Source organism: Podarcis gaigeae (genome assembly GCF_964106915.1).
Source record: "Podarcis gaigeae genome assembly, chromosome: 8".
Lineage (NCBI taxonomy): Eukaryota > Metazoa > Chordata > Lepidosauria > Squamata > Lacertidae > Podarcis > Podarcis gaigeae.
This window is the reverse complement of record NC_139684.1, coordinates 89,199,538-89,226,122: the sequence shown is the minus strand read 5'-3', so window position 1 is coordinate 89,226,122 and position 26,585 is coordinate 89,199,538. Positions and strand designations below refer to the sequence as shown.

General features: G+C 46.8%; 1 protein-coding gene across 2 annotated transcripts in view; it reads right to left on the bottom strand.

Moving 5' to 3' along the window:
- Nucleotides 1-26,585, bottom strand: part of DLL3 (delta like canonical Notch ligand 3) — a 162,330-nt gene that overhangs the window by 87,150 nt on the left and 48,595 nt on the right. For both annotated transcript variants that reach the window (XM_083753868.1, XM_083753869.1), the window contains one exon: nt 16,056-16,272. In XM_083753868.1, the coding sequence (XP_083609994.1) occupies nt 16,056-16,272 (217 nt within the window). The remainder of the gene's footprint in view (nt 1-16,055; nt 16,273-26,585) is intronic.

Sequence of the window (26,585 nt, the reverse complement as noted above, 5' to 3'; positions counted from 1 at the left end):
GAAATTTGAGATCCCAAGGTCTGTCCCTGGCTTGTGTCTATGTTCTGTGGATGCAACTGAGATATAGTTCAGTCAGTAAGCAGCATTGTACTTAGGTCAGCCACGCAACCTGGCTATTGAGCATTCATCCAGATTTTTTTGGGCAGGGAGAGTAGGTGACATTGCATTGCTATCCCACACTTCCTATTGCATTATCATATCACTTTCCCTTTTCCTATTGCAAAAAAAAAAAAAAGTCTGACTTGGGAGAGAAAGATGATGGGATTGTTGTGAAAGTGCATTGAACCCACTTTAATTGCACTACCCAAATTTGCTGGCATGTGATTGAATCCCATCTGAAGATAGTGACAGTTGGGTAAGCACCTCTAGTCATGGAATCGTAGGGTTGGAAGGGACCCCAAGGGTCATCTAGTCCAACCCCCTGCAACGCAGGAATCACAGCTAAAGCATCCGTGACAGGTAACCATGAAAACTCTGCTTTAAAACCTTCAAGGAAAGAGAGTCCACCACCTTCTGAAGGAGGCCATTCCATTGTCCATCAGCTCTTACTGTCACAAAATTCTTCCTGATGTTGAGTCGGAATCTCCTTTCTTGTAACTTGAAGCCACTAGCTCAGGTCCTACCCTTCAGAGCAGGAGAAAACAAGCTTGCTTCATCTTCCATGTGACAGCCCTTGAGATATTTGAAGATGGCTATCATATCTCCTCTCAGCCTCCTCTTTTCCAAGATAAACATAAGGCTTGGTTTCCAGACCCTTGATCGTCTTTGTTGCTGTCCTCTATATTCCAGCTTATCAACACCCTTCTTAAATTGTGGTGCTCAGAAGTAAATAGAGTACTCCAGGTGTGGTCTGACCAAGGCAGAATAGAGTGGGACTATTACCGGTACTTCCCTTGATCGAGACACGACTTCTGTTGATGCTGCCTAAAAGAAGTGGAAACAAAAAAATTCCTTCCAGGAGCACCTTAAAGACCAACTAAGTTAGTTCTTGGTATGAGCTTTCGTGTGCATGCACACTTCTTCATATACACTGAAACAGAAGTTTCCAGACCCTTCTATATAGTGAGAAGGTGGGGAGGGGTATTACTCAGAAGGGTGGTGGGAATGGGTGATTGGCAGATAGCTGTATAATTATACATCTCATTATACATGATATGCAGATAGATGTATAATTATACATCTCATTATACATGACAAAGCCATTTTTCACCTTCTCGCCCCTTGCTTTTTCCTGTAAGACCTATTGCAGTCATTAAGAGCTCATCACAGCTATCTGCCAATCACCCATTCCCACCACCCTTCTGAGTAATACCCCTCCCCACCTTCTCACTATATAGAAGGGTCTGGAAACTTCTGTTTCAGTGTATCTGAAGAAGTGTGCATGCACATGAAAGCTCATACCAAGAACTAACTTAGTTGGTCTTTAAGGTGCTACTGGAAGGAATTTTTTTTGTTTTGACTATGGCAGACCAACACGGCTACCTATCTGTAACTAAAAGAAGTGGAGTTCCTGTTTGTCTCTTTCTGATAAGAATCAATCAAGTTCTTGCTAGCTTCCAGATTGGTTTGTCCTCAAAGACTTCTTTGACATAGTGTCAAAATTCAAGTTTTAAACCCACAAATTCCTAACAAAACAAAATGACAGAGTTTCCTAAACTAGAAATCTTTTTAACTTTTAATAATTCTGTATCAAGGCCTGCCTGGAAAGAAATATTTGCTAGCCTTTGCCAAGCCACAAGACTCCACAAGGAGGAAGGAATGGTGCAAGTCTATTATAAGAAGTTTGTGAAGTTTGTGGATCTTTTACCATGCTGAAGAGGACCACAAACACAAATATGAACTTCTCCTGGCAGAGTTTGACGCCCTTTTCATCCTCAAGAAGAATGTGGCTTTATGAGGGCCTACTTCTGTCAAAGAACGCTGAAATCTCAATTGTGGCATCATGTGTTAGGACCTTTCATAAGAAGGCTGGACACAAAGTTTGCTTCTAGACAAAATGCTTTCTGAACAAATACAGCTAATAGAGGATTTGAGTTGGTTAAAATCCAGGAAGAGGGAAAGAATGACAACTTGGCAGTGATTTGTGGGAAGTAAGCCCTACTCTGCAAAACACGAAATGAAGAAGCAGCCATTTTGGAAACATTAAAGCAAACATCCATGCTATGCACACTTCTTTACCAGAATCCCCAAACAGGCTTCATCTGAACAGTAAGAGCTGTTTGACAGTAGAACAGTCTCCCTCAGGAGGTTGTGGACTCTCCTTCCTTCGAGGTTTTCATGGCCATCTGTCCTGAATGCTTTAGCCGAGATTCCTGCAGTGCAAGGGGTTGGACTGGATGACCTTTGGGTCCCTTCCAGCTCTAAGATTCTATTATTCTGTGAATACAGATACAGTGGTACCTCAGGTTACATACGCTTCAGGTTACAGACTCCGCTAACCCAGAAATACTGCTTCAGGTTAAGAACTTTGCTTCAGGATGAGAACAGAAAGCGTGCTCCGGCGGCGCGGCAGCAGCAGCAGGAGGCCCCATTAGCTAAAGTGGTGTTTCAGGTTAAGAACAGTTTCAGGTTAAGTACGTACCTCTGGAACGAATTAAGTACTTAACCCGAGGTACCACTGTACTGGCAATACAACATTTCCATGGAGAAGTCAGCAAGTACCGTATTTTTCACTCTATAAGACGCACCCGACCATAAGGCGCACCTCGTTTTTAGAGGAGGGAAACAAGAAAGCAACACCAAGCCGGCGCTCAAGAGGCTTTGCGTGGCTATCCCTGAAGCCAGGAGAGCAAGAGAGATCGCTGCGCACTGATCCCTCTTGCTCGTCTGGCTTCAGCAATAGCTGCGCAGATTGCATTCGCCTCATAAGAAGCACACACATTTCCCCTTGCTCAGTGGCGTAGCCTGGGTTGTCAGCACCCGGGGCAAGGCAAGTAATTTGCGCCCCCTAACCTGTGGATTTGCGCCCCCTAACCCGTGGATTTGCGCCCCCTAACCCTAACCCCCAGATGTTGCGCCCGGTGCGGCCGGCCCCCCCGTAACCCCCCACGCTACGCCACTGCCCTTGCTTTTTAGGAGGGGAAAAGTGTGTCTTATAGAGCGAAAAATACAGTATCACTTTCAGGCACAGTTACTTCAGCTTACTTGGTAACTGGTCCTGCTGAATGAGTGCAGTGAAGCTCATCTTGGCAGGAGTGTAGCATTTTTGGGGGGGGGGATAGCACAAGACAGCAAATGAGTTTCCTGCTGCAAGGAGATGCCTGCCTCTTCTTTGCCCCCCCTCCCTGCCCAGCCCTCTCCAATTGCTTCAGGCAGCTGGGCTTCCTCCTGCAGCAGGAGACTGTTGGAGCCTGAAAAAACAGGATCTACGCGAAGTACTTTTCATGTTGATTGCATGTGATGTGTTGAACTGACCTCCTGTTTCAAGCTGAATCATTTCTAGGGCTTGGGAAGTAATTATACTGCTGTAATGAAGACACGGGTGGCTCTGTGGCCTAAACCCACAGAGCCTAGGGCTTGCCGATTGGAAGGTCGGCAGTTTGAATCCCCGTGATGGGGTGAGCTCCCTTTGTTCAGTCCCAGCTCCTGCCCACCTAGCAGTTTGAAAGCACGTCAAAGTGCAAGTAGATAAATAGGTACCGTTCTGGCAAGAAGGTAAATGGCGTTTCCGTGCGCTGTTCTGGTTTTGCCAGAAGCAGCTTAGTCATGCCGGCCACATGACCCGGAAAAACTATCTGCGGACAAATGCCGGCTCCCCCGGCCATAAAGCGAGGTGAGCGCCGCAACCCCAGAGTCGTTCACGACTGGACTTAACTGTCAGACGTCCTTTACCTTTTAATGAAGAGTAAGATATCATCACCAGTACACTGATGATCACTGCTCTCCGACCTTTTCATCAGATTGCACAAATGCAAGTGAGAATTGCACCAAGGTGCTTGAAAGACTGCATGCAAACTAACAAAGTGAAACTTAATTAGACAAAACAGAAGGACTGTTGTTCGCAGACAAAGCTGATCCCAGTTTAGGCATCCTAAACAGGGACACACCATGCTGCAACATGGTCGCAGGTTCCATGGGTTCCCTCTAATTGCAAACTCAAGTGGCTGAATTCCACAAGATGGGGCTGCTCAAACAAGACAATGGTTTCGTTAGGTATGCAGGGGTATAATTTTGTGAATTAATACAGACATTTAAAAACAAGGTGACAAGCACCTGTGTTCTTCCAAGACACAAATAACATTGATGATAATTGCTATTTTTCAACCCCATCAATGGTGAATGGAAAAGTCCATTTGCAAGAGTGGTTTGAATCCAAACCATGCCTGCAAACTGACAAAGAAGGGTGAGTTCATTTGAAAGTACCTCGCTTTCAAAGGCATTCACTTTCAGCCCCTTTGAAACTGCAATCACACATCATGATGACAGCCACCTGTCAAAGTGGCCCACAGAGCACAGGGGAGGTTGGGATCTTTCCACCAGCAGAAAAACGGTTCCCATTCCTATTTTGGGGCTTGCCAGAAAGTAGGCATGAACTGCAGATGGAGAGGGGAAAGAATTGAAATATTTGCTCTTTCGCCATACCAGCGGTCTCAACTCCCACCTTTCATTCTCTTTAAAAAGAAGATATACCCACTCTGGAAGAATGGCAGATGAAGGTGATAGACTATATGCGACTAGCAGAAATGACCGGCAGAATCCGAGACCAGGGAAAAGAGTCGGCAGAAGAAGACTGGAAGAACTTTAAAGACTATTTGCAGAAATATTGTAAAATTAATGAATGTTAGAATGATGTTGAATAGAAATTAAGTGGTTCCCAGCTGTAATGCTTAAGAGATATGGAAAATAAGGTTTTGAAATAAGTAAAAAAAACTAATGGTGAGGATTTGCTGAACTAACAATTTGAATTGGAATATAAGAAAGGGAGGTATGAGGAGGTCTGGAAAATAAGTTAGAAGAAAAAGAAGATAAAACTACACAGTTAGGCACATATACATTTGCAGTTCAATCCTATACATGCTTGCTCATAAGAACTTCATGAGGCTTACCCCCAGATAAGTGGGTAGAGCACTGCAGATTGTGGGTTGTGGTTCCCCCCACCTGCAAGGATTGCACAATATTGACTGCGCATAGGATGCTTCATTGTGCACTTTTAGGGGGCAGGTGAAAACATTCCTCTTCAACCTGGCCTTTGTCTGATTAACATCCTATACCCTTTAGACTATGTGTTTGTGGGAGAGAGGGTTATTGTTTTGTTTTGTTTATGTTCTCGTTTTTTATTCTGTATTTTATATTCTGTGTTTTTATATTGTATTTTTATGCTGTAAACCAGTGTTTCCCAACCTTGGGCCTCCAGCTGTTTTTGAACTACAACTCCCATCATCCCTGACTAGCAAGACCAGTGGCGAGGGATGATGGGAACTGTAGTCCAAAAACAGCTGGAGGCACAAGGTTGGGAAACACTGCTAAACTACCCTGAGATCTACGGATGAAGGGCGTTATACAAATCTAATTCTTAAAAAATTCTAAATATTGTTGAGTAAAAATTCCACATGCCAGAATTTCACTCAGTAGGTATATATATATATGTGTGTGTGTGTGTGTGTGTGTGTGTTGCTTAATTTATGGGGTGCAAGGGATGTTAGGGGAGAGGCAGTATCTCTGGTGGGGAACATTTCGTGATCCTTCTGGTAGTTTGTCCACCACTGGTTTCCCCATCGCCCTGCATGCAGCTCTCATCTGTGGCTTCAAGAAGCTGTCATCATGCGACAGCGGCCAGACCTAAAAAATGGCTTTGACTGGCAGGCTAGCCTGCTGCCAAATGCACTGCTTTCTTTCCTTTGGACCACAACAAGGCTGAAGAGAGGGGTTCTGTCATTTGGACCTCTATATACACAAGCTTAGGCCCCAGAGAGGTCACTTCGATGTTGCAAACACAGCAAAAACAACATGCAAGGCAGCAGCCATGAGCTATGAGCTCAACCTGATTGGCATAAGGTACGGGTACTACGGATTCTCTCTGTTGGTGGGAGAGAACATCATGTCTCACTGGTCAGCTACAAGCCTGGCAGCCCCTGGTCAAGTGCTGGCCTGCCACTGTCTGCCTACTTCAAAGGGTGCTTGGAGCTCAGAGTATCGGTCAGGAAGCAAACTGAACTTTTGCACCAGGCAAAAAGGAAAAGAAACAAACACTATTTTGCTTAGCAAGCAGGCACATCAGGCGCATGTGTCCTGGCTTCCTCACCAACCTATTTCAGGTCAATGACTCATGGAAGGTTGTTGACCATGAGTTGAAAACGCCTCTGCCCTCTGTTGTTGCACACTGCTGCCTTTCCTCTGGCGCGGTGGTGGAGCACGCAGGCCCAGTTGCTGTTGCGGGACCCCTGTTGGGGGCTGCTGCTGCTGCTGCTGACGTGCTTCTGGGGTGTGTCCGTAGCTGCAGTAGGCCCCAATAGAGGTGCTGTGGTGGAGACCCAAGTCCCAGCCCAGTTGCTGCTGGAGCGCATGCACGCCCTGTGTTGCAACATCATGACATAGTGATGTGACATCATGGCATGGGGCACACACATGGGACACGGGTGGCACTGTGGGTTAAACCACAGAGCCTAGGACTTGCCGATCAGAAGGTCAGCGTTTCGAATCCCCGTGACGGGGTGAGTTCCCGTTGCTTGGTCCCTGTTCCTGCCAACCTAGCAGTTTGAAAGCACATCAAAGTGCAAGTAGATAAATAGGTACCGCTCCGGCGGGAAGGTAAATGGCACTTCCGTGCGCTGCTCTGGTTCGCCAGAAGCGGCTTAGTCATGCTGGCCACATGACCCAGAAGCTGTACGCCGGCTCCCTCGGCCAGTAAAGCGAGATGAGCGCCACAACCCCAGAGTCGGTCACGACTGGACCTAATGGTCAGGGGTCCCTTTACCTTTACCTTATGGGGCACACACGCGCAGAGCACCCACAGTCTGGAACCCAAGTTGGTACTGCTGGACTGTTGACTTAGGTTCTAAGCCAGTGGTCTAATAAGACGCCAGATCCTTTTCACATGTGCTACTGGCAATCTAGTTGTTACATTTGTGCAGCTGGTTTTTCCCATCTAAGTGCAGAACCTGACATTTGTCCTGCCTGAAATTCAGTTTGTTAGTTTGGGCCCAGTTTTCCAAGCTGCGAAGGTCATCTTGAATCCCGATTCTGTCCTCTGAAGCATTAGCTACCCCTCCCAGTACGGTATCATCTGCAAATTTGATGAGCGTCCCCTCAATTCCTTCATCCAAGTTGTTTATAAAAACATTGAACAACAATGGGCCCAAGACAGAACCCTGTAGCACCCCTATTGTCACTTTCTTCCAGGATGCTGAGGAACCATAAGTGGCACTCTTTGGGTTCAGTCAGACAACCAGGTACAGATGCACAAAACAGTTACCTCGTCTAGCCCACATTTTATCAGATTCTCTACAAGACTATCATGGGGGACTTTGTCAAAAAGCCTTACTGAAATAAAGATACGCTAGGCCCATATCAATTCCCTGATCCTCCGATCTTGTAACACTATTAAAAAGAGAGAGATTCCTCTGGCATGATTTGTTTTTGAGAAACCCATGCTGGGTCTTAGCAATTACAGCATCCTTTTGTAAGTGCTCAGAGACCTACCATTTAATTTCCTGTTCTAGGACCTTTCCTGGTATCGATGTCAAGGTCACCAGTCGGTAATTAAACCACAGAGGGTTAAACCACAGAGCCTAGGACTTGCCGATTGGAAGGTTGGCGGTTCGAATCCCCGCAATGACGGGGTGAGCTCCCGTTGCTCGGTCCCTGCTCCTGCCAACCCAGCAGTTCAAAGGCACGTCAAAGTGCAAGTAGATAAATAGGTACCGCTCCGGCGGGAAGGTAAACGGTGTTTCCTTTTCCTCCTGTTTGAAGATGGGGAAAACATTTGCCCCCCTCCAGTCTGCAGGGTCCTCACCTGTTCTCCAAGGCTCTGAGATTACATCAGCAAGGTCCTTTGGAACCCTTGGGCGCAGCTCATCAGGCACTGGAGATCTGAATTCATTTAAAGTAGCGAGGTGTTCCCTTCTTTTCCTATCTTGGCCTGCAGTTCCTTCATTGAATTGATTGTTCTGTTGTTACCAGGCTGACCCTGCTTTGCTTTTGGGTAAAGACGGACTCAAAGTAGGTGTTCAGCCATTCCATCTTCTCTCTGTCACCCAACAGCTTCTCTCCATCTTCTCCACCCAGAGGACATACGACTTGCTTGTTCTATGTCTTGCTTCGAAGATAGCCAAGGTTATTTTTAACGTCCCTTGCAAGCCTCAGCTCATTCTGAGCTTTAGCTCACCTAACCTTCTCCTTGCAACTGTTGGCTACTTGTGTATACTCCTCCTTTGTGATTTCCCTTTTCTTCTTTTTCTTATAAATGCCCTTCTCAAATCTCATCTCACCTGCAAGCTCCTTATGCCTCCCACTTTTCTTCCTTGCTGGAATTGTCTGCATTTGTGCCTTCAGTATATTTCACCTTTAAGAAAGTCCCATCCATCTTGGACTCCCTTCTCTGAGTATTTCTCACCATGGGACCTCAACCAGTATAGTTCCTTAAGCTTTTTGAAATCAGCCTTAGAATCATAGAATCATCGAGTTGGAAGAGACCACAAGGGCCATCGAGTCCAACCCCCTGCCAAGCAGGAAACACCATCAGAGCACTCCTGACATATGGTTGTCAAGCCTCTGCTTAAAGACCTCCAAAGAAGGAAACTCCACCACACTCCTTGGCAGCAAATTCCACTGTCGAACAGCTCTTACGGTCAGGAAGTTCTTCCTAATGTTTAGGTGGAATCTTCTTTCTTGTAGTTTGGATCCATTGCTCCGTGTCCGCTTCTCTGGAGCAGCAGAAAACAACCTTTCTCCCTCCTCTATGTGACATCCTTTTATATATTTGAACATGGCTATCATATTAAGCCTTCTTAAAGTCCAGAGTCCATTTCTTACCACAATCAGCTTTCCCTTGCCTCTGTATCATGAAAACCAGTAGGACATGCTCACTTCCTTCCAAAGTTCCCAGTATGTCTGCTAGGGCCGGGCAATATATCAATATATCATCCAAACCCGGTTTGAAACTCACATCATCATAACTGTTTCATAATATTTGAGTTGGCAATATATCACGAATCACAATGTGTGTGAGTGCTAGGCAATATCTGGTTTTCAACATTGTGATATATCCCCAGCTAAACATCGCAATATATCCCCAGCTAAACATCACAATATATCACCAACCAAACAATGCAATCTACCACAATGTCTGAAATAAGGAAGCAACTAAGAAGAGGCGAACAGGCTAATGTCCTGGCAATTCTTCTAAGAAGGGGTCTAAAATGGATAAATGGCGATATTAGCAATCACCACACAGTCAGTTTTATCAGCAGGCAAGTCAAAATGCATCCAAACAGGACTTTTGGTTTTGGGCTTGGCTACCAAATGGTGGTATTCAGGAAAATACAAAGTATGGCAATGAGTCATAGTGAATACAAATAATCTGGGACTGCTGTTTTGGATCCCTAAGTAATAGCAGTTGCCAGGACATTATCCTGTTCACCTCTACATACTTCTTTCCTTATTTCAGATATCGTGATATATCAATATATCATGATGTTTACCTGGTGATATATCATGGTATTGAAAACCAGATATCGCCCAGCCCTAATGTCTGCTTCATCGATTAGTCCTCCCTGGTCCCTGATAGACAATGCCCTTGTGGCTTCTTCCACCTTATGGGAAATGAAATTGTCAGCAAGGCAATGGAGGAATTTGTTGGACTTAATATTTTTTTGCAGATTTTGAATTCCAACAGATAGTAGTTATTGGGGAAGGTGAAGTCTCCCAAGACTACTCTAATCTGCTGTAGGAAGGCATCTTCCAAGTCCTTAGTCTGGCCTGGAGGTCTACAGCAGACACCCACAGTAAAGTCACTGTTGTTACCTATATACTCTCAATATGCCTTCCATGCTGGTCCAACACTCTAGCCCAGGCTTCCTCAACCTCGGCCCTCCAGATGTTTTGAGACTACAATTCCTGCTAGCTAGGGATGATGGGAGTTGTAGTCCCAAAACATCTGGAGGGCCGAGGTTGAGGAAGCCTGCTCTAACCTATGCAGCATGCTGGCTCCATATCCACCTGCAATGACAATGGCTAGGGAGGCATAGAATATAATGTCTCATCAGTTACACTCAAACTCAGAACAGCCTTGACCAAAGGTGTCCTGGGCTTTGAAGACACTCAAACTCAGGACGCAAGGGAGAAAATGTGCTAAGAGGAAGACATGCTTGGCAAATCCACACCGGGATCAACTCCCACCCGGAAACCAATGTCCCCCCTGTGGAAGTATGTGTGGATCCAGAATTGGCCTCCACAGTCACTTATGGACTCATTGTTAAAACCGTGTTTATGGAAGTCAATCTTACTCAGCTACGAGTGATCGCCAAAGGAAAGGAGATGTATAATAAAAGTTATGCAAGCTAAGAGACTCGTACTCAAAGCTGGAAGGACAAACACCATGATCTACTACTCCTTGGGTCGGCAAACTAAGGTCTGCAGGCCGGATCAGGCCCAATTGCCTTCTAAACACGGCCCGCCGATGGTCCGAGAATCACTGCATGGATCGCCAGCGCACTTGTTCTTTCCCTCTCCCTCACACGGCGGCGGTGCCTCCTCCCTCCCTCCTCTTGGCTTCTCCCTGCCCTGCCTAGAGGAGGAAGGGGGCTGGGCTCTATTGGTGCGCAGCTCATCGTCCCGCCGCCAGCCCCTGCCACTGGCAAGGCACAGGAGCCGCGGCTGGCTGAGCGCCCCTCTCGAGTTGCCACTATTTGAAGCAGCCCCTCTCCGGAGCCCTTTCATGCGCTGCTCATCGTCCCTCGTTCATTCCCCCCCAAAAAATATAGACCGGCCCCCCACAAGGTCTGAGGGACAGTGGACTGGCCCCCTGCTGAAAACGTTTGAGGACCCCTACCTTATACCATGGGCGGGGTACAAATAAATTATTATTATTATTATTATTACTACTACTACTACTACTACTACTACTGTCCAGAGCAAGGGTGGATAAACATCTGTGATTAAGAAAACCTGCATCTGATTAGTAAACCATATTAAGTGTGCTTTTAAAAATATGTTTTTTTAAAGAAAGAAATCTAAATTGAAAAGAATCAAATGCAATACATTGTAGGCTCTTTAAAACCAAATCCACAACTCTCTGACAAGTACATTAATCTTAACCAGAATTTTGTTGGAACAAGCCAACTGCAAACTGATTTACGTTGCGGGTTTCTTTCAACAAATGCTTATTAAAATTAATTACAGTTCAGGCTTTGGACATAATATCAAACTTCAGTTAATCAATAATAGAAGTGAAAGTTCTCTGTCTTCAAGGCCACCCTTGAGAATAAGAGGGGCACATGCAAGGGGAAGAAGAGCGTCATTTCTTTCACACTGAGTCATTGTGATGTCTGGATGCAGCCACCCAGTTAAGGTGGCTCCCCCAGCCAAGTACTATTAATATCATGTATAACAGGTAAAGGGACCCCTGACCATTAGGTCCAGTCGTGGCCGACTCTGGGGTTGCGGCGCTCATCTCGCTTTATTGGCCGAGGGAGCCGGCGTACAGCTTCCAGGTCATGTGGCCAGCAGGACTAAGCCACTTCTGGTGAAGCAGAGCAGCACACGGAAACGCCGTTTACCTTCCCGCCAGAGTGGTACCTATTTATCTACTTGCACTTTGACGTGCTTTTGAACTGCTAGGTTGGCAGGAGCAGGGACCCAGTAACGGGAGCTCACCCCATCGCAGGGATTCGAACCGCCGACCTTCTGATCGGTAAGTCCCAGGCTCTGTGGTTTAACCCACAGCGCCACCTGTGTCCTAATATCATGTATAGGTCAGCAATATATAGGTACTGCCAAGCAAACAGTTTGGACATCATATTTCCATGCCACTAACAGGGACATGGGTGGCGCTGTGGTCTAAATCACTGAGCCTCCTGGGCTTGCCGATCAGAAGGTCGGTGGTTTGAAACCCCGTGACGGGGTGGGCTCCCGTTGCTCGGTCCCAGCTCCTGGCAACCCAACAGTTCGAAAGCATACCAGTGCAAGTAGATAAATAGGTACCACTGTGGTGGGAAGGTAAACGGCGTTTCCGTGCGCTCTGGTCATGGTGTTCAGTTGTGCCAGAAGCGGCTTAGTCCTGCTGGCCACATGACCAGGAAAGCTGTCTGCGGACAAACACCGGCTCCCTTGGCCTGAAAGCAAGATGAGCACTGCACCCCGTAGTCACCTTTGACTGGACTTATCCATCCAGGGGTTCTTTACCTTTACCTCTTTTACCTATCCACTAATTACCATATTTTTCACTCTATAAGATGCACCCGACCATAAGATGCACCTAGTTTTTAGAAGAGGAAAACAATAAACAAGAAAGCAACGCAAAGACTTTTGAGCGAAGAGGGAGGAGCGCTCCCGCTCTGCTCAAGAGGCTTTGCATGGCTATCCCTGAAGCCAGAACAGCAAGAGGGATCGCTGCACACCGATCCCTCTTGTTCTTCTGGCTTCTGGGATAACTGTGCAGCCTGCATTTGCTCCATAACACACACACACACACACACACACACACACTTCCCCTTACTTTTTAGGAGGGGGAAGTGCATCTTATAGAGCGAAAAATATGGTGCCTACGCTTGCTTCTGGAAAATTAAGCACATGGATCCTCTGGATTTTTGCATTGGGTCACCCCAAATTCACCATCAGATCACATAGCCTGTCCAGGGCTACAGCCTGCACCAAAAAACCCACAGATCCACTGTTTCGTGCGGCCGCAATGGCGCAAAAACATGGTTACAAAGCACGGATCCACATGGATCCTCAGGATTTTTGCATTGGGCTACCCCAAACTCACCATCAAATCACATGTCTGTGGCCACAGCATGAACCACAAAAATCATACATCCGCTGTTTCGTTCTGAATATTTTTTTACTTTCAAAGAAACCAGAGGCTTTTCTTCTGGGCATGGTGGGCCAATTGGTACCGAAGAAGGATAAGACTTTCTTTATGTATGCAACCACGGCAGCAAGAATTCTTTTAGCAAAGTATTGGAAGATGCAAGAACTACCCACTCTGGAGGAATGGCAGACGAAGGTGATCGAATATATGGGACTGGCAGAGATGACCGGCAGAATCCGTGACCAGAGGAAGGAGGCGGTGGAGGAAGATTGGAGAAAATTTAAAGTATACCTTAAGAACTACTGTAAAATATTGGACGGTTAAGATGTCGAGAGGCTAGAAACAAAGAACTACAGCTGTAAATCGTAAATTAAAGGGGGAAACTTAATGAGAATATATAGAGAAATTGACTGAAGGGTTGCTGACACATTATAAAATAATGATGCAGAGAAGGGGAGGTATGGGGAAGTCATGTTTTATGTATTTGTTTGTGATTTGTTTGTTTTTCCTATACCCTTGTCCCCTGTTTTTTGTTTTTTGTTTTGTAAAAACAATAAAAAATTATTATAAAAAAAAAACAGAATATTTTTTTACTTGTTTTCCTCCTCTAAAAACTAGGTGCATCTTATGGTCAGGTGCGTCTTATGGAGCAAAAAATACGGTACTTTATTTGTAGTGCACAAAAAAACAGGAAAAACAATAAGTATTTAAAAAGAAGAACAATTTTAATAAACTTACAAGTATTTCAATGGGAAGTATGGGCCTGCTTTTGGCTAAAGAGATGGTCAGTATCGCTAATGCTCGTCCCTACAACCCAACCTACACATGGATCTCCCTCACTCCCATGGCCCAGTCTACATGCAGGCCTTCCATGCCCCCATCCCCACAACCCAGCCTATACACGTCTCCCCAACCCCCTTCCCCACGACCCAGCCTATGAATGTGCTTCCCTAACCCAGATCCCCATGACCCAACCTGCACCCATGTCTCCTTAAGCCCCATCCTCACAACCCAACTTGCTGCTCATTTTCCACCTCTCCATTTTGATTCTCTGGCCCCATATCTGGAACAATCTTATTATCCCAAAATACAGATGTGCTTTTACACATGCAAGACTGGATGTTTTGCCATCTGCGGTACTCAAGGGTCAATTCCAAAAGATCCCGTCTGAGAAACGCCTTTGCCATTGTGGAGACGGTAGCACCAAAACAGCGGCACTCGTCCTCCTGTCTTGCGCTCTCTACAAAGACCTGAGGAACGAGATCACCACCCCACTCGTACTAACCATCCCAGGGCGCTCAGCCACTGCCACAATCTCCTTTCTGCTATCAGATCAAAAAGAGCAGATAACAGCAAAGGTTGCTGGGTTCATAGCAGGGGCAACCAGAATAAGGACCACTAACTGACGGCTGATTCAGGACTTTAAATTGTGCTTTAATATAAAATTCCCTTTTCTGCGTATACTGTAATGTTTCACTGTTGCTATGGCCATTGGCTAATGCGAATAAGGTTTTATCTGTCCTATCCAACTTGCTGCGTGTCTCCCTAACCCCTATCCACCACCACCCACGCCTGTCCTCCAACCCCACATCCCCACACGCCAGCCTGCCCACATCTCCCTACCCCCCGATCCCCACGGCACAGCCTGCCCGTGGGTCGCCCATCTCCATGACTCACTGCAGCCTCTTGCAAAAGTAGTCTCCTCTTGTGCACTTTCTTGGGACAACCACAGCCCCTGACCTGCACTGACCCGAAGGGCATTGGGAGCCGAAGAGCGCGTGCCAGAGAGGAGGCGATTGGGAGAGCAAAGCTGCCCGGAGGGACGCGACTGGTGAGCGATCCTGCACACACTTCACCAACTAGGTTGACACTACCACTCAAACCTCTCCATTCTGAAGGAAATCAGCCCTGAGTGCTCACTGGAAGGACAGATCCTGAAGCTGAGGCTCCAAGACTTTGGCCACCTCAGGAGAAGAGAAGGCTCCCTGGAAAAGACCCTGATGTTGGGAAAGATGGAGGGCACAAGGAGAAGGGGACGGCAGAGGACGAGATGGTGGGACAGTGTTCTCGAAGCTACCAGCCTGAGTTTGACCCAACTGCGGGAGGCAGTGGAAGACAGGAGGGCCTGGCGTGCTCTGGTCCAGGGGGTCAGAAAGAGTCGGACACGACTAAATGACTAAACTGGAGCCATCATTCAACAGCATTTGGCAGGGAGAATGCAAGCAAACTTTAACCCTTTCTAGGGAGCCTAGAGACACGGGTGGCGCTGTGGTTTAAACCACAGAGCCTAGGGCTTGCCGATCAAAAGGTCGGTGGTTCGAATCCCCGCGACGGGATGAGCTCCCGTTGCTCGGTCCCTGCTCCTGCCAACCTAGCAGTTCGAAAGCACGTCAAAGTGCAAGTAGATAAATAGGTACCACTCCGGCGGGAAGGTAAACGGCGTTTCTGTGCGCTGCTCTGGTTCGCCAGAAGCGGCTTAGTCATGCTGGCCACATGACCCGGAAGCTGTACGCCGGCTCCCTCGGCCAGTAAAGCGAGATGAGCGCCGCAACCCCAGAGTTCTCCGCGACTGGACCTAATGGTCAGGGGTCCCTTTACCTTTACCTTTACCTTTAGGGAGCCTCAACATACGTTTTGGTAATCTAGCAGGATAGGCTTAAAAAGCTTATCCTAAGAGCCAATTTGTAACCTTTCACTTTTTAACAATAAATTAACAAATGCTGTCTTAACTGCAAACTACTTCACTAGGGTTTCTGTACCAAAAAGCTACGGACACTTTTGACACAATAGTATGCAGATATGGGAAATGTCTACCCAAATATAAAGTGATTTACCATGTCCCTCCTAAAGTACCCTGCCAAGTTTTGTGGAACCTAGACTACTGGACATTTTTTAAAACCTTACAACTGCTGTAGTCTTCTGTGCTAGATAAATGAAATCTTGCTTAAGACACAGCAAGATTACAGTTCACCTCTTAAAAGCGTATGCATAAAAAAACAACCCTACTGCATTTGTGATACTTAAAATCCAAATTAGGATCCCCATGATTAGTGCAATGAAAGACTGCAGAGAGGAAAGGAACACTTACTGTTCAAACACGGGTTATTACTGCACCGGTCTATCTTCTTCTCACAGTTGGAACCGTGGTAATTCACTGGGCAGTGGCAAGTGTAGCCGCCAATCCGTTTCTCCACACAGGTCCCGCCATTGAAACAAGGCCCATCGGCGCAGGTCATAGCACTGACTTCGCAGTTCTTGCCGTAGAAACCTTGAGGGCAGGTACATTTGTAGTCATTCTCCAAGTCCTGCAAGATAAGGACAGACAGCCGAGTGATTAGGCCTTTTTGCCCAGGATGAAAGAGGCTTAAGCACAACCCACTGAGGTTGTCTCCTGTGTAAGACCATCGGAAAGGGGAGATTAATCCGGTCCCAGATAGATTTAAATGCTTGCTTTATGGTTACCTTTCCTCTTGACTCTTTTCCTTGTGCGTTTTTGTCTCTTAGTTTATAAGAGCCCAGCTCATGTTTTCAGGAGACAGACAATACAGCGGTACCTCGGTTTACAAACTTAATCCGTTCTGGAAGTCCGTTCTTAAACCAAAACTGTTCTTAAACCGAAGGCACGCTTTCCCTAAAGAGGCCTCCCACCACCAGTGCCCTTCCACCATTTGGATTCTGTTCTTAGACCGAGGTAAAGTTCTCAAACCGGGACACTTCTTCTGGTTTTGCAGAGTTCGTAAACCGGATTGTTCATAAACAGGACTGTTCTTAAACCAAGGAACCACTGTACTAATCTTCAAAATTGAATAAAAATACAATAAAAAAAATTGTGTGTGTTTCATTGGAGTTTGCACAGGAGATATTCCCAGTGGCTCATGTCCCACTGTGTTCAGACCCCGAATCCACTGCAGTTGTTCATCTCACATATAATCAGTACAAAAGACATACCTGTCATGTGTTTTAAATAGGGTTTACATTTTGATCACATTCTTACATTTAAGCTCCAAGCAAAACCAGCTGATCATTATTTTGGCTTGGTCCCATCAGTTCAGCTCCTGAAAAGCATACTTAACATTGTAAATGCTCTAGCTCAAGGGTTGCTAACCCAGGGGTGCCTTCCAGATGTTGTTGGGCCCTAGTTCCCACCTTCCTTGAGGCAAAATCCTGGGGGTGTGCAACCTGGCCTCCCTGGCAGGTGCCAGCTTCCATAAGGACCCCCTCCCTGGCACAGGTGGCAGAGCATTCAAGGCGCACAGTGAGCAGGTGCGGACAGAGGGAGGCAGTCAAGGGGCAACCCGTGCTGCACAGCCCAGTGCTCCTCTCTGCAGGTGTGTGTTGGGGGTTATCCACCAAGAGCCATGTCAGCCGGCTGGGCTCCCCCTTGCGTGGGCAGACAGGCAGTGCAGCATGGCACAGCTTGGCTCCAGTGGGGGGTGCTCTAGTGGCATCAGTGGCTTGCCTGCCCCAGGCACCAGCAACCCACACTATGCCACTGTCCTTGATCATTGGCCATGATGGCTGCAGCTGATGGGAGTTGGAGTCTCATAATATCTGGACTACATCAGTAGTGGTGTATGGAAGTGAGAGCTGGACCATCAAGAAGGCTGATCGCCGAAGAATTTATGCTTTTGAATTCTGGTGCTGGAGGAGACTCTTGAGAGTCCTGTGGACTGCAAGAAGATCAAACATATCCATTGTGAAGGAAATCAGCCCTGAGTGCTCACGGGAAGGACAGATCCTGAAGTTGAGGCTCCAATACTTTGGCCACCTCAGGAGAAGAGAAGACTCCCTGGAAAAGACCATGATGTTGGGAAAGATGGAGGGCACAAGGAGAAGGGGACGACAGAGGACGAGATGGTGGGACAGTGTTCTCGAAGCTACCAGCATGAGTTTGACCAAACTGCGGGAGGCAGTGGAAGACAGGAGTGCCTGGCGTGCTCTGGTCCAGGGGGTCATGAAGAGTCGGACACGACTAAACAACTAAACAACAACAATATCTGGACAGCTCCATGTTGGCTAGCCCTGTTCCAGCTAAAGCACTTTCAAGGAAAGAAGGAATGAAAGACACCTTGGACTTATAGCTAATCTTTCACTTCATTTTACTTGCAGAGGAGCCTTGCTTTGGTTAGACTTGATTTGGTCAAAGCATTTCAGGTCTTGCAAGGCTTAATGATGAATGCTCTTGGCTTAGAAAACCTTTTTATGTATGCAACAACAGCAGCAAGGATACTTGTCGCCAAGCACTGGAAAACCCAAGATTTGCCCACACTGGAAGAATGGCAGATGCAACTGATAGACTATATGGAGCTAGCAGAAATGACTGGCAGAATCCGAGACCTGGGAGAAGAGGCTGTGGAGGAGGACTGGAAGAAATCCAAAGATTACTTACAAAAATATTGTAAATTGTATGAATGTTAAGAAAGATGTAAGATTATTAACAATATGGCACTAAAAAGCTAGTTAAAAGGAGTATGAAGATAAATGAAATTATAAGAAAAGATAAATTTTGGATAAATATTATGTTAAAATTAAGCTTCTAAGCTGGGGGTTATACTATCTAAAATTAGGGATAATATTGGAAAATTATAATACAAGAATTGAATCAAGGTGATAAATTGCTGGGTAAAGATAGAAAATTTGGAACGCAGGAACGAGAGATGCGAGGAAGTCCAAAGAAGTGAAGAAAGTATGATGATTGTAAAACTATATGTTATGTTCTTTGTTTCTCTTTTTTATTGTATTAAGAAAATCTTTAATAAATATTTATATAAAAAAAGAAAGAAAACTTAAAGGTCATAGGTCTTTAGACCGAAACAAAAGTTCAATACAGGTTCCCTTCATATGTAGCAGTTTATAGATCTGACCTCATATTGCAAGTTACCCTAGGTCAGTGGTGGCGAACCTATGGCACGCTTGCCAGAGGGGGCACTCAGAGCCCTCTCTGTGGGCACACGCGCCGTCACCCCAGCACAGAACTGGCAGAAGGCGAAGGTGGTGCGCCGAGTCCTCAGCTCAACTGCGCAGCAGAGGCGGGACGCGATGCCCGCCAGGGCGCCGACTCTCTCCAAAATGGGGGTCTCAGCTATTCTTTGGCCTGAGTTCATTGCACCCAATTGCATGGAGGCTTCCGGAGCATATTGCGGCAATTAGGTATTTTGTGCAAGCGGGTTGCGAAATAGCACTGGCAATGATTATGGCGGGCCCTCAGTTTCGGATGCTGCGCAAGCAGGACAGTACAGAGCCGAGATCTCCAAATTGGCCCGTTTGCTGCAGCACCTTTAGGGCTCCTTTTGCTCAGTTGCTCCGCACAGGACGCCCAGACCAAGAAGGCAGCCTTGTGGCCAGGGAGGTGCAACGGGAAGGGCCAGGTGAGGCATTGGTCTCATTCGGATATGTGATGCAGGCGCTCTTGTTGTTTTTAGAGGCTGGGCACGGATCCTGGGACTTGTGTCCGAGGAGAAGTGCCTCAGATGGGGCATCGAGGGGTGCAAAACGGAGTCACAACCTCCAGGGTGCACGTTTTCCCTTGGGGAGCCTCCGCTGTGGGTGGGGAGGGTGTAGCACTCTGCACGCGTTCAGAGGCCACACTGCCACATTGGTGGGCTGCCCAGAGTTCCGAGCAGCCGCCTTCCTCCTCCTCCTGCTGTGAGGTTGAGGCTTTATACACCCTGTGTAGGGCCAGTCAGGGCTGGGCGAGGGAGCGGGGCTAGCATGTGGGACAGCCCCTGGGCCCTTTCGGGAAATGGCAGTGTGATGGGGGGGCACCGCTCTGCACGTGCTCAGAGGGCCATGCCAAGAATGCATGCTTGCTTGCTTGGGCTGGAGCTTAAACGCTCAGGGAATCCTTAACGTGTGGAATTCTCTGCCAAATATTTTTAAATCAACGAAAGCACTTGGGATTACTCTCCTCACTTTGTTTGGATCATCTTAATGCAAACTTTTACCTTTCAGTAAAAAGTTGTATGTATCACTGAAAGCTCTGTTGCTGCTTTTTTTCTTTTAAGACAAAAGATGTTAATGTACGAGTTGTTTTTTCTAAACTAAAATCTCAGTAAAGGTAAAGGGACCCCTGACCATTAGGTCCAGTCGTGACCGACTCTGGGGTTGCGGTGCTCATCTCGCTTTATTGGCCGAGGGAGCCGGCATGCAGCTTCCGGGTCATGTGGCCAGCAGGACTAAGCCGCTTCTTGCAAACCAGAGCAGTGCATGGAAACGCCGTTTACCTTCCCACCAGAGCGGTGCCTATTTACCTACTTGCACTTTGACGTGCTTTCGAACTGCTAGGTGGGCAGGAGCAGGGACCGAGCAACGGGAGCTCACCTCGTCGCGGGGATTTGAACCGCTGACCTTCTGATCTGCTAGCCCTAGGCTCTGTGGTTTAACCCACAGCGCCACCCGCGTCCCTCTCAGTATTCAGGTTAAATTGCTGTGTTGGCACTTTGCGATAAGTAAGTGGGTTTTGGGTTGCAGTTTGGGTACTCGGTCTCTAAAAGGTTCGCCATCACTGCCCTAGGTGCACAGATTGTGCCCATCAGGCATATTGGCACAAGACTGGGTCACAGGGCTACTACAATACAGCTAGTGCCAGTCATCCAATGACATGCCTCTTTAAAATGTCATAGAAAGCCCTTAAGTTTAAAAGGATCAGTCTAAAGTAGAGCCTAGATAAGCATCTCTGCACAAGGGCATTTACAGTGAGAGATTCAGGCTCAGCTCTGCATCTCATGGACCAGTTTGATTCCTTTTGGCAGCTCAGAGATGAGCACGTGCTGGAGAAGAGCAGTCTTCTAAGCTGGTACAGAGCCCTGAATACTTACCACTGGCACTCCATACAGTTAGAGAGAGGTGAGCAGGACTTCTCAGCCTTTTCAATTGTCTTTTCCATTTGTGTTTTGCTCTTGTGGGCCCTGTCTTAGGCCAAGGCAACAGGCAATCCCAAACACCAGCATCAGCACTGACTAGCAATAGTTTTCTAGGACCTTAACTTTTTCAAATGGAATTACTTCCAGGGGGAGGAGGTAAAAACCATTTATTAATTTCTGAGAATGGGGGCATTAATCCTTCTCCAATGACTGCTCTACCTCTGAAGCCTCCTCACTCTCACCACTCCCTGATGTGCTGGGGGAAGATGCTCCTTGGAATTATATTCAGCAGCAATGGGAGAAGCATTCTGCACATGACCAGGGACACTCTGATCACCACCACGTTAAAAGGCAGAGTACTGGTATTTAACACTCCAAGGGCAAGTCTTAGAGACCATTATCTCAAGGCACACCACACTGTGCAAACCAAAGGCATTATAAATATAACCTGTTTCTGATTACATGTAACCACCCTAGTCCACTCCAGTCTAGAAGATCTTCACTTTAAAATGTGTGTAAAGAGTGTCAAACAGAGCTACAAGATAGCCATGAGGATAATACAGAATCAGTTTCCTCCCATAAAATTAACTGGGGTCCATCAGCTCTTACTGTCAGAAAGTTCTTCCTGATGTTGAGTCGCAATCTTCTTTCTTGTAACTTGAAGCCACTGGCTCAGGTCCTTCCCTCCAGGGGCAGGAGAAAACAAGCTTGCTTCATCTTCCATGTGACAGCCCTTGAGATATTTGAAGATGGCTCTCATATCTCCTCCCAGCCTCCTCTTTTCCAAGATAAACACGCCCAGCTCCCCCAACCTTTCCTCATAAGGCTTCACTTCCAGACCCTTGATCATCTTGCTCGCCCTGCTCTGCACACATTCCATCTTGTCAACATCTTTCTTAAATTGTGGCACCCAGAACTGGACACAGTACTCCAGGTGTGGTCTGACCAAGGCAGAATAGAGCGGGACGATTACTTCCCTTGATTGGGACACTATACTTCTGTTGATGCAACCTAGAATAGCATTCACATTTTTTGCTGCTGCATCACCCTGTTGACTCATGTTAAGCTTGTGGTCTGCTAAGACCCCTAGAAGAAATATCAACAACCGGAAGAAATATCAACAACCTCAGATATGCAGATGACACAACCTTGATGGCAGAAAGTGAGGAGGAATTAAAGAACCTTTTAATGAGGGTGAAAGAGGAGAGCGCAAAATATGGTCTGAAGCTCAACATCAAAAAAACGAAGATCATGGCCACTGGTCCCATCACCTCCTGGCAAATAGAAGGGGAAGAAATGGAGGTAGTGAGAGATTTTACTTTCTTGGGCTCAATGATCACTGCAGATGGTGACAGCAGCCACGAAATTAAAAGACGCCTGCTTCTTGGGAGAAGGGCAATGACAGGCCTAGACAGCATCTTGAGAAGTAGAGACATCACCTTGCCAACAAAGGTTCGTATAGTTAAAGCTATGGTTTTCCCAGTAGTGATGTATGGAAGTGAGAGCTGGACCATAAAGAAGGCTGATCGCCGAAGAATTGATGCTTTTGAATTATGGTGCTGGAGGAGACTCTTGAGAGTCCCATGGACTGCAAGAAGATCAAACCTCTCCATACTGAAGGAAATCAACCCTGAGTGCTCACTGGAAGGACAGATTGTGAAGCTGAGGCTCCAGTACTTTGGCCACCTCATGAGAAGAGAAGACTCCCTGGAGAAGACCCTGATGTTGGGAAAGATGGAGGGCACAAGGAGAAGGGGACGGCAGAGGACGAGATGGTTGGATAGTGTTTTCGAGGTTACCAGCATGAGTTTGAGCAAACTGCGGGAGGCAGTGGAGGACAGAGGTGCCTGGCGTTCTCTGGTCCATGGGGTCACGAAGAGTCGGACACGACTAAACGACTAAACAACAACAACAACAAAAGACCCCTAGATCAGCTTTTCTCAACCTGTGGGTCCCCAGATGTTGTTGAACCACAACTCCCATCACCCCTAGCTAGCAAGGCCAGAGCTCAGGGATGATGGGAGTTGTAGTCCAACATCATCTGGGGACCCACAGGTTGAGAACCACTGCCCTAGATCCTTTTCACATGTATTACTGGCAAGCCAGGTGTCTCCCATCTTATATTTGTGCAGCTGGGTCTTCCTGCCTAGCTTTATAACCTTCTGTTAGTCCCTCTTGAAATTCATTTTGTTAGTCTGGACCCAGTTTTCCAATTTGTTAAGGTCATATTGAATCCCTATTCTTTCTTCCGCTGCATTAGTTACCTTTCCCAGTATGGTGCCATCTGCAAATTTGACGAGCATCCCCTCAATTCCTTTGTCCAAGTCATTTATAAAGACATTGAACAATAACGGGCCTGGAACATAACACAGCACCCCACTTTTCACTTTTTTCCAGGATGACAAGGAACCATTAATTAGGTCAACCAGTTACAAACCCACTAACAGCTACCTCACATTTGGGCTGTCCAGCTCAACATTATTCCAGCTTCTCTGCAAGACTATCATAGGAGACATTGTCAAAAGCCTTACCTATACTGGGATCATTCTGGCCATGCCTTCAGTCTTTGCCTCTTACCTTATTCTACTGCTTGTGTTCAAAACCTGTTCCAGCAGTACTTAGCCAAACCTGTCTCAGCAGCGCTTATCCAGTCATCAATTGTCTTCTGCCATTCCTTCATGACCGTAAGAACATTTTCTTGAAGCTGATATACCTAAGTCTCCAATTTCCTCTTCTGCATTCATGTTCCTCTGCATGCTTCAACTGACCATCTTTTTATCCGTCCTCATAAAGGTAAAGGGACCCCTGGTCATGTGGCCAGCATGACTAAGCCGCTTCTGGCGAACCAGAGCAGTGCACAGAAACGCCGTTTACCTTCCCGCTGGAGCGGTACCTATTTATCTACTTGCACTTTGACTGCTAGGTGGGCAGGAGCAGGGACCGAGCAACGGGAGCTCACCCCGTCGCGGGGATTCGAACCGCCGACCTTCTGATCGGCAAGTCCTAGGCTTGTGGTTTAACCCACAGCGCCACCCGCGTCCCTATCCATCCTCATAGTCAGTCGCTTAAGCAGAGTATATTTAATTCCTCTTGACCTTCAACTCCTCAGATTGCTAAAACTTGCTGCTTGTGTCTTCACAATCTAAACCCCAGCCCTTCCTCTGTGGACATCACTCTTATTTTGATCATGGTTATTTTTCATCTGGACTCTCTCATCTCTGCCCTATTTCTCATTCCAGTCTTTATTCTGCTGGTTGGTTTGCTCATTCTACCTGTCCTTTCAACCATATCTTTCCGTTCTTCACCCCAGTTCTATCTACATCAGCTTCTTTATCCTATTTGCACTCACCAAAAAGTTGCTTTTATGTCTTTAACATTCTTGTACTCTATGAATTCCGTCTTCCCTTCATCCTGCTGCTTTCAATCTTTTTGTTATCTGTTCTTCTCTGTAGAATATCCATTTTCTATTCTGGTGCTTTACTCGTGGAATTTGTGACACTTCTTTAGCACCTTCAGACTTACCTTCTATGTAATACCTGGACTTTTTCTTCGTCATCTCTCCCAGTTCAGCCCCCATTTTTATTTTCTACCTCCAGATTCTCCTCTTGTGCACCAGCTGGGCTGAGTTCAATGACAGAAACCAAGTGCAAGTTTGTATATAAAGTTTCTAAATATGCCTTACATGGACAGTCCTGGTCCTTTACATCAGGGGTCAGCAATGCCTGGGCCGGATTGGTCCCACGGAGATCCCTCCGTGGGCTGGGTCATGCACGTGCCTGTGTTTTTGGGCATCTGCACATGCGCAGGTGCAATTTCTGGTGTTGCGGAAGCGAGTCCATGCTGCATGGGTTTAGCGCAGCACGCAAGCGGGCAACTCAGTTCGGGGGTGGCTCAGGGGCGGCTTCCGGTCCATGGGCCTTAGGTTGGTGACCCCTGCTTTACAGGGTGCATGTGCAAGTAATGGGGCTAGAGAAGCCTTATCCTACATGTTCCTCTAATGAAAGCTTAGCCACAGCTGTCTTTCCCATTGGGCTTACTGGCGTGTTGCACCAGGGTGCTGGCCTCTCAGGGGTGCTCCAGCGAATGGGGGAGCTGCACGCCTTTGCTGGCGGCCTCCCCTTTCCCTGCTCACCCGCCAGCTGTACCCTGTCAACCATATGGCTGGAAGGCGTGCAGCTTGCCTCCCAAGCCTCCACGGGAGGAGAGCAACCCCCGCAGAGGCTTGGGGAAAGGGGGGGCACTGGAGGGATCTTTGAACCACGGCACCTGATATGCTTAAGACGGCCCTGAGCTTAGCTAACTGGTCAATTGATTGAAACTTGTTAGGAGGCAATATATATGCTCCCAGGCAACCTCAGCTTCCTCCATATAATGAAACCTCAGCTAGGTGTAATAACAATCTTGGCGCAATAGACTCAGCCACAACAGAGACTGAAACTCCCTCACTGTGGGAACTTCTACGCCACCAATGTCACCTGTCTAAATAAACAGCAGAGAGAAGCTTTAGCAGAACTGACACATTGGAAAAGGATGTTTCAGTCTTAAATGCCATAATTGGTATACTGGACACAGGGATTCTGATTTCTGCTAGGCTTATCTGCAGGGTTGCAAAGAAATTGAAGTTGGTGATGGCTTGAAGGTACATCAAGAGAATGATAGGTCTGAGTTCACTAAGGCTCTAATCAGATTCAGTAGCCAAACAATTAAATGACATCTATCAATATTGATAGATATTAAATATTGATTTAATTTGATATTGATCACGAAATTAAAAGACGCCTGCTCATTGAGAGAAAGGCGATGGCAAACCTAGACAGCATCTTAAAAAGCAGAGACATCACCTTGCCAACAAAGGTCCGTATAGTTCAAGCTCTGGTTTTCCCAGTAGTGATGTATGAAAGTGAGAGCTGGACCATAAATAATAATTTATAATAATAATTTATTATTTATACCCCGCCCATCTGGCTGGGTTTCCCCAGCCACTCTGGGCGGCTTCCAACTGAATATTAAAAACAGTACAGCATCAGCCTTTAAAAACCTCCCTAAAGAAGGCTGATTGCCAAAGAATGGATACTTTTGAATTCTGGTGCTGGAGGAGACTCTGAAGAGTCCCATGGACTGCAAGAAGATCCAACCTCTCCATTCTCAAGGAAATCAGCCCTGAGTGCTCACTGGAAGGACAGATCCTGAAGCTGAGGCTCCAAGACTTTGGCCACCTCAGGAGAAGAGAAGACTCCCTGGAAAAGACCCTGATGTTGGGAAAGATGGAGGGCGCAAGGAGAAGGGGACGACAGAGGACGAGATGGTTGGACAGTGTTCTCGAAGCTACAAACATGAGTTTGACCAAACTGCGGGAGGCAGTGGAAGACAGGAGGGCCTGGCGTGCTCTGGTCCAGGGGGTCACGAAGAGTTGGACATGACTAAACGACTAAACAACAACAACATCAACATTGGAACTTTAACTCTGCTTTTACCTGCTTTTACACCAATATAAATGCTCAAGAGATGAAGTTGTTTTCCCTTCTCAACTTAACCCCTTCAGATCCAAGGCGACTGATAGTGGATGAGTATGCTGATAACCCACTTGCTACCTTCCAGGGAAATGATATTGGTCTGTCACCTACCCTAATTTGTTCAAGTCTCAATCTTGCAATGGAACTCTGGAGGCACTCCACGTTTCCTGCTCTACCGCACAGACAAGAGGAAAAGGCAATGAACAATGAATTAATGAGCATACCTGGAAAAACAGTGCATGA